The 8,823-nt window shown below is 45.9% G+C and overlaps 1 protein-coding gene across 1 annotated transcript; it reads left to right on the plus strand.

Annotated features, from left to right (window-relative positions):
* The first annotated feature begins 274 nt into the window (after window positions 1-274).
* On the plus strand, window positions 275-6,922 carry LOC121597371 (UDP-glucosyltransferase 2-like). Its single transcript, XM_041923089.1, has 3 exons — window positions 275-1,628; window positions 4,741-4,960; window positions 5,045-6,922. The coding sequence occupies exons 1-3, from the start codon at window positions 554-556 to the stop codon at window positions 5,361-5,363; spliced, it is 1,614 nt and encodes a 537-aa protein (XP_041779023.1). The 5' UTR covers window positions 275-553; the 3' UTR covers window positions 5,364-6,922.
* Window positions 6,923-8,823: the final 1,901 nt, after the last annotated feature.

Below are 8,823 nucleotides of genomic sequence, written 5' to 3' on the forward strand. Positions count from 1 at the left end.
TTCGTTCCATGATAGCGATCACCTATGTTGGCATCGCCCTCCCCGTGCAGCGATGCATAAGAAATCCGTTGCGCGAGTCGTGCGACAGCAGCTCACAGATGGTTGACGGGTGTGTGTTAGGTTGTGTTTTTTTTTTTTTGCTTCTCTAACACTCTATTTTTTTTTTTGGGAGCTCTCCATCCACTCCGTGCAACATCACACCGATCCGTGTGGTCAGCCTGTGTGGCTCACGAGCGCACGAACGTGTGAACATGTGTGGGGCGGCCGGGCCAGTCGTATAAAATCGACACGATCGCTAGATGGCTCTTTTAGTTGAACGACGGTCGTACGGCACGGTGCGCTTAGGCGAGATAAAGGGACTGTTTTGGGGGCTGCTGGGAAAACCTCATCGGTAAGCCTGGCCGGGTGTAAAGTGTTTGATGGTGAAGTTCGATGTCGTGTGCCTAAAATTCTAAAAGAAAAATTGTGTGTGTGTCCACCGAGAGTGAGTTCTTTGCCGAAGAAAACAAAAAACGGGTGCACCGAAAGTTTCTCTGTGCTAAAGACGTGAACCATGTGGGGATACAAGGGAACTGTGCCGGTGTCGGTGATGCTGCTCGTGCTGGCCGCTATAAGGATGCCCGCCCCAGCCTGCGGTGCTAGGGTGTTGGCCATCTTTCCGTCGCCAGCCCGCAGCCACCAGATAGTGTACCGTGCGTTCATGAAGGGACTGATCGAGCGGGGCCACGAGCTCACGATCATGACGACGGATCCGTTTGCGGTGGATCATCCGAACGTGACCGTGATCGATTGGAGCTATGCGTACAGGATTGTGGAGGAAAACCTGGACGTGGTCGATATGAAGCAGCGCAATATGAACTTTTACCAGATTGCGGTGGAGCTGCGGCGTACGACGCGACTCTTCCTGGAGGCGCAGCTCGCCCATCCGGACGTGCAGGCGCTCATTCACAGCCGGGACGCACACTTTGACGTGGTGATCGTGGAGTACTACCAGTTCACGCCGATGTACGCGTTCGCCGAGCTGTTCCAGGCGCCGATGATCGGCATCAGCTCGATCGATTCGATGGGCATGTGCCACGAAGCGATCGGCAACGTGATGAACGTGGTCGCCCATCCGGAGATGAACCACAAGTTTACGCGCGACCTGACGTTCCTGCAGCGCGTCGAAGCCGTCATCTCGAACCTGGTGATCCAATACCACATCCTGCCGACCGACTTTGCCGTGTTCGATCGGATGATCGAGCAGAACTTTGGCAGCAACATGACGCGCTCGTGGGAGCTGATGCGCCGGATCGATTTCTTGATGGTGAACGCGGAACCAACGCTCGGGTACGTGCGACCAGTGGTGCCGAACGCGATCCAGCTCGGCTTCATGCACATACAGCCCCCGAAGGCGCTGCCGGCGGATCTGCAGACCTATCTGGACCGGTCGGTGCATGGGGTGGTGTACTTCAGCCTGGGGACGCTCATTAGAAGCGATTCGCTCAATCAGCACAATCTCAACCTGTTCCTGGAGGTGTTTAAATCGCTCAAGTACGATGTGCTGTGGAAGCATGATGGAGACCTAGACCTGAACGGCACGACCAACATTCGGATGGAGCGTTGGTTACCGCAGCAGGATCTTTTAGGTAAGTGGAGATGGCAGCAGAAAAAGGGAGGCGTGTGTGTGTGAGTGCGTGGTAAAGCTTCCAGAATATCTAACGAACTCTAGAAATGATCTCCAAGCAGCGACAAGTAGGAGGGTAATGGAAACAGTGTAAAATGTGTTGTTTGTATTGAATCAACTTTTCACACTTCGGCTCCATGAACGCTCCGAACCGCTGCTCCGGTGAGGTAATGTGGAGGGACAATATTTGTAGCACAGCGCAAAAAAAAAAAAGGGAATACAGAAAAGGGACCAAACTCACGTCATTCCCGTGGGGCCGGGTTGACGACAACAATCTTTGGCCGAGGGTGTTGTGTAAACTGAGTACTCTCTTTTCGGAGGTTGCCTAGAGGAGCATCTTAATGTCTGGGTGTGATTTAAAAATAGAGTGGTAGGGGGAACAATTTGAGGAGCTGGTAGACATTCCAAAAAACAAAAAAAATGCTAATATTTTAATGGATAGATGTTACTGTCAAGAGCTCACTATTAACTAATCAAACGACGATGTAGCGCGGGCTTAGCATAACTGCCTCATGTGTACGCACAAGCCGGCTGAGATGTCGTCCAGCTCTTAATTGACGCTTAAAAGCAATGCTCATTACTGGATTAACATTAAAACATGGCAACTGACTCGTTTTACGAGCCGCACGCGTGCACCTGGTCAGGTGTTTGGTTTTTTGTGAGTATTCCTCAAGGTCGCTTCTCGTCATTTGGTTTACTTGCGGTTTTAGTTTTTGGCACACAAATGGGTTATCTTAACTGGAATATGCCTCCGTTGCTTATTTTTTCAAACCACACTGCCTTCTCCTAACTTGGCATCGTTCTCAATGGAGACACCTCGTTGGCAGTGTGTTGACATTTGTTTAACGATAGTGGGACGCGAGCGTTGTTGAAGTTGCCAATTCGCACATGGTACAGAGAGCGTTTGCTGATTCCAACGCCAAACACGAGGGTGGAAATGGGATTTCCGGAACAGAATCGAAAATTTGCATGATCTTCCAACAGCTATTTGGCGCGGTTAAAGTGGTCCATCTTTACACACGTGCTCAAGATCGGGGTCAATAATCATCTAGAGCGAATTTGTTGAAGTCGGGTAAAACCGTGTACTTCTTGGAAAGAAAGTGATGTTCCAGATTCAATTCGCACGCTTAGTGCTAATCAACACAACGTCGCAGTCAATGTTGATGTACTGACACCTGCATTTACTATCCGAGAGCTTTCGCGAGTCATATCTGGATTGCTGAAATGACACTAGTTAATCGGAAATCAGTAACTAACCTGATTATTGCGTTTCGTCTTGGCGTAATGACCTACTCACGGTCGCGCCGGTTATATACTAGACAATAATTGTTGAACTACGCAACCGAGTAACGTCTTTAAAAGCCTTTTAATCCTATCGACCGTTACGTTCGGCACAGTTGGCACTGTTGTTTGCCATAGTAAATCACCTATAAACCCAAACTTCAAATGGAGGAGTAATAAAAAGCCGAGGCCTTCATCATTGATTTCACTTTCTGGGACGTACACCTTCAGCTAGCGTACGTACACCTTCAGCTAGCCAACTAACTCCAAAAACACTCATTGTTGTGCAGGTCAGGGTGATATAGGGGAACCGTCTCCCGTTCGTAGGCGATGTCTTGATAGCAGCTACGACTTCACTGGATCTGGAGTTTGGAACTTTCTGCTTTCACTTGCTCGTATCGACATTTCCATATTGGTGGAAGTGCTATTGATCATCAGACATTTGGCATTAGATTAACCTTCAGGCGCCGTTGTCGTGCTGCTGACTCATGACATTGAATGTGCAAAGACGGCCGATATGATAATCCGATAGACTCTCCCAGTTGGCAAGCGCTGCAGTCAATTTGCCTACACAAAACAGGTTTTTTGGTTGCTAGCTTTGTTGGTTCTTTCACCGGGGCGGAGGGGCCGAAGATAACCTACACAACTTCTCCGCCAAAACAATCGTTCGATTGGTCTATAAATTCGCCTCCTCCTCCTCGATTGCATAATAACCGTCTAAGCCTAGGTTCCGAAATTCGGATGCAAAATTGGGCGAACCGAAGATGTCAAGTTCACCGTGAGGAAACGACCTTCTTGGACGTGCTATATTATTCGACACATATATCCCAAGGTGTCCCGGTGGCAAAACAGGTTCCCCTGGCAGCGACTCATCTGCGCGGCTGCTCTAAAAGCGCACGTCACGAGAAAGAAGAAATTAATTATGTAAAGTATTGTTTGCCCTCGACGCTCTGCTAAAGCTAGCCGTTTGTGGTAACTTTGGGGCGAGCGTTTTCAATGCCGCATGTGCAGATGATGCTGTGAGAAGATGATACAGTTGTTTGGTTTGGTTTTTGCTAACGCTAGCGATGAATAATGAATGCTTCGGAAATGAAAACGACACAACGACCGTGCCCATACACCGACTTTGTAATGCGGGCGTAGCAATAGGCGTGTGATGTAGACGCTATGCTTTCATAACGAGCCCGCTAATGTATACGGCATTATCTGACATATGTTCGAAATTCGCCAAAACGCTCTTTTGCCAAAAGTGAAAACTTTCCGTGCTCCGTGCAGTATTAATGTTTATTTTTTCCAGCTGTTAGACAATCATAAAATTAGATACTTTTGATTGTTGTGAATTTTTGAACTCATTTTTTTTTGCGTCTGTCCATTTGGCGCAAGCGTAAAATCTGTAACACGGTGAGAAAGGTTAGATACCGGGCTAGACGCGGTTAGATAAAAGGTGCATCTTTTGCGGCAAAACGAACGGTGTCATGCAATGTCGCTTATCTCCCGTTCACGGGCGAAGGGTGTGTTATGTGAGTGGTGCCTTAAAAACGGCAGCCCAAAGCAAACGCTGCACGGTTGGAAGGAGGCACAACATATTTCGGATAAAAAAAAACTAAGCACAGAGCCACAGTACAAAAAAAAGAAGGGGAAACATACCAACAGCAAACATTAAATAACTTCGTCACTGTCAATGGCGTGCTGTCGAGCGATAAGTGGTGTATTAGATTCTCGGTTTTCGTTCAACCATGGTCTCACACAATCTTTGCTCTTCTTCATCTTCGTCTTTCAACCTCCCTATGCAGCCCATCCGAAGGTGCGCGTGTTTGTGATGCAGGGCGGCCAGCAATCGATGGAGGAAGCGATCGACCGACATGTTCCGCTGGTCGTGATACCGTTCAACTTTGATCAGTTTGGCAACGCGGACAAGGTGACCGAGCGGGGCATCGGCCGCTCGGTGTGGATGGAGCGGCTCACGGTGGAATCGCTCCGTGAGTGCATTCTCGACGTGGCCAGCAACAAGCGGTAAGTGTACCATAGTTCGAAACCTCCCTTCAGCTCTGATTCAATCCGATCGAAACGAATCTTTCACACACCGAACTCGCACAGGTATAAGCGCAACGTGGCCCGGCTGGGACGCTTGGTGCGCGATCAACCGATGCGCCCGGTCGAGAAAGCGGTCTGGTGGACGGAGTACGTCATCCGGCACGGCGGTGCCGATCACTATCGCTATCCTGCCGCTCACATGTCCTTCCTGGTGTACCACTACTACGACGTGGTCGGGGCGGCGGTGCTGCTGGCCATCGCACTCCTGGCCGCACTGCACTATCTGGCCGGGCGGCTGTTCCGGTGGTTCGTTGGCGCGATCGTGTCATCGTTCGATCGGCCGCACGCGGTCGGTAAGATGCTGAAAGAAAAGGCACTGTGAGTCGTACAGTGTACGGGCACATGAAAACCGTGACGCAACGGCATTTTAGGGCGATTGGCATTTTAGGCACGATCGAGACGATTTCGCAGCAAGCCCGCGTGCCCAATTAGCACAGGTTGACGACAGGTGGACGTCGCATGGTGACAACTTACTGCCACACTAGCTTTAATGGTTTGTACCGATCGGGTAAACTTCCTGCGCCGATGGAGTCGATGGGATCGATCGTACTATTTCGCTGCATTTTTATCGCAGCACGCACAACGGTTTTAGAGCGAGGAAAACGAGCGAGGGCAGCTGGTAGGGAAGGAGTTCACTGTCTCTCTATTGTATCTCTGCTATGTTTTCGGCGAGGGAACCGTTAGGCATCTCTAGATTAAGTCACGATAGTGTTAAGGTATGTTGTGGACACGGTTAGAAATAGATAGGGATAGACGCTGTGATTGGAGAGCATTTTAATGTTGGAAATAGACAGTTGTTGACTCTAAACAAGGGAACTCTGAATTCTGAACGAAAGAAGATTTACACTCGGTCTAGTTTGCTTTAAACTACCTACAATTCTATGTTTTTTCCCGCTGAACTTGTTTGATATCTTGAAATTGGCTTAGAGCAGTTATTGAAGGTAGTGTGATAGGGAAAATGATTTTTCCTTTCCAGTTTTGTTCAAAGCCTTGAAAAATGTTTTTCTATTAAATTCGATTTTGACTGTAGCTTAACCTCATTTAGAATTTTCTTTTAAAACATATTTGACCATAAAAGTTTCTTTTCTGTCCTAAAACCTTTTTTTATTTAAGGCCACAGTACCATGTCATAAAACATCAGTTTATAATGCTTGTTAAAAAAATAAGCCTGTCGATAAATTGTTATTAAAAGTTCCTCAAGCAAAGGTCATTCTAAAGTCAATTTTCAACTATACTGTAATATGCAGTCACATGTTTTGGTAGACGAAGACCCGAGATCGTGAGAGCGATTTTAGACAGCGATTTTAGGAGATCAAGACCTGAAGGCGGCTATGGCGCCTAATAAGTTAGTAAGTGAGCAATAGGCTTCAAAATATGATATATTAGTCGGAGCGATTTCACCTACATCATGTGGTCCTACTGCCCTGTTCACACTTAATTATAGGGTTTAAATTATTTGTTGATGTTATCTCGACCTCAACGTCATAACATAAACAAACACTTCTTTTTTTTACACTTGCTGTGCTTTCCTCAACCGATGATCACATTCAATAAATTCAAAGGTAGTTTAAAAGCCAGCTGTACCTTGTGTAGCACGAAGGTTGTGGAAATTGCACCACGTAAATCATTCCGAACTAACCGCCAACCCCGTGAGCAACCCACGTGTCTGGTTGTTCAGGGTTGCTATGGACATAGAAATGAACTGCTTTCGTTATGCACCGAGTCACAGGTCGTCACGGTAGGAAGGGCTCTCCAGTCAAAGCAAGCAGACCCTCACACTCCCACTCTCCGATCGAATGATGTACGTCCGCGCATCACATCGGGCTCCTTAAACGAATGTTTTCACACTAGTGTTTTAAGTCGAAATAAAGAATCGTAATGTCAAACATTTAATCAACCGGTGAGTAGGCTGTCCTTTGATGCGTTTGGGTAAATGAAATTAAGGTGAGAAAATTACCGCTCTGCCTTTGACCTGGTCATCTCTTCTCAGTTTCACTCTTGACAGTACCTTGTAAATCGACCTACTTTGACCTTTATACTGCAGGTCAGACACCATTACACAGAAGCTCATGCATAGACCGTCGTTTGTACTATGCAGGGGCTACGATTCACCCCAAACTCTAATCACATATTGTACACGGATAGTGTGAAGTATGACCTGCACTGCATCCGTCGATTGGCTGCATACAACTCTGAAGAAGCACACACACACAGACTTGCACAGGAAGATACACAATCACAAATGAAATGTACGAGACATTATGTAGCTTTCCTAAACAGAAACCGTTCCTGCCTCCCACGGAACCACCGAAGGGTTTTGATCCATGACATGCAAATGATTATGTTTACATGTTGTTATCTTCCGCCCATGTTGTTCTCCACGGTGGGCTGGCGTTTGTGGCAGAAGGTTTTCCGTTCTGCCCAACTGTTCCCCAATGGATCTTCCTTCCACCCTTTTCCACCCAGCAGTGTGACACACTGGTTGTAGCTAATATTTTAACTGAATTATCATCTGGTAAGCACTGGGAGAGAGTAAGTCTTCCTGTTTTTCCAATTCAAGAGAACAAACTAGAAATTACAATCCGATGAAATACGAGACGTTGCGAAACGATGTAGGTCGGCTGTCGGAATTGATTGCCTGTGCGAGAAACGGCATAAAGGGTCCGATGGGAAGGTTGCGTTTGCATCAATTAACAATTTGCTGTGCCGGCTGTGTTCATCAGCCTATCGGAGCGTATTTATTCATCTGTAGGCACCGGAATTCTTATCGCAAGCAGGAAAGAAAAGCGCATAATGGATAGCACTTCGAATAATGTGCACATCAAGCTAATCAAGTTTCCGAGCGGGTTGGCTTGGAGCTAAAGGACTAATGCAAATGCACTTTGTATGCAATCACGGAGTGAAATATTTTCCAGCACACCGGTGGCATGAGTACGATGCAACAGGAAAAGACCATAGGAAAGGTAAGATAGTGCTAGGAAGGGATGGTGAAGATGGTGGGGTTCCACGAGAAAGCTTTTGTTTCTGATTATTTTATTGAAGAATCACAATAAAACGTTGTTCAAGAAAGGCCGTGCTATCATACTGGTTTTCCGCGAGCACTAATGGTAAGGGAGTGGGAGACAAAATAAAAGTCATGAAAAAGTTTTCTTTGAAATCTTTGCGGGAATACAACCTAAATCTTATATGGTGAGTAGAATTTATTGATGTAAAAGGGAATCAAACAGTAGCTTTTTTTTAACTGAATATATTGTAATTTATTACCAATAAATTACTTAAAGATGTCAATATTTACACAATATTTTAAATATTGGAAAGCTGGGCTTCAATTTTATTTCTATTCGAATAGAACAGCAAAGTAACCGTTTTTCTCCTTTTTACTTTCAACTTAGTTGAGTGTTTTCAATTCTATGTAATTTTTCTTGAAAGGTTTGAAAAAAACCAAACAATAAAAGCTTTCATTTGATGTAAATGGAGATAAAAAGAATTAACTAAATCTGTTTTAAATAACATCTTATCAATCCTCTTAGGAATATATCCTAATACTAGGAATGCATTGACTTTGTCTTGTACATACATAAAAAAAAAACACTTATTCATGTGATATTGACTCTTTCTTCAAAGGATTCAACTTTTTTGAAACATGCGATAATTATAGCCAAGCCACTGGACAGGTGAACTTGTCTTGATTAAATCAATTTTTTTTACAACAAGTTGGACATTCTGCTAAGCACACAATCCGAGGTTCAGATCCTCCAAGTGCACCTACACAAGAACTCACC

Source organism: Anopheles merus, chromosome 3R, assembly GCF_017562075.2.
Source record: "Anopheles merus strain MAF chromosome 3R, AmerM5.1, whole genome shotgun sequence".
Lineage (NCBI taxonomy): Eukaryota > Metazoa > Arthropoda > Insecta > Diptera > Culicidae > Anopheles > Anopheles merus.

What these genes read in the sequence shown, in the direction of transcription:
- LOC121597371 (XM_041923089.1), top strand. Translation starts at nt 554, where the DNA reads ATGTGGGGATACAAGGGAACTGTGCCGGTGTCGGTGATGCTGCTCGTG. An exon ending in ACCGCAGCAGGATCTTTTAG is followed by an intron (nt 1,629 to 4,740) that starts GTAAGTGGAGAT and finishes CTCCCTATGCAG; the next exon opens with CCCATCCGAAGGTGCGCGTG. An exon ending in GACGTGGCCAGCAACAAGCG is followed by an intron (nt 4,961 to 5,044) that starts GTAAGTGTACCA and finishes GAACTCGCACAG; the next exon opens with GTATAAGCGCAACGTGGCCC.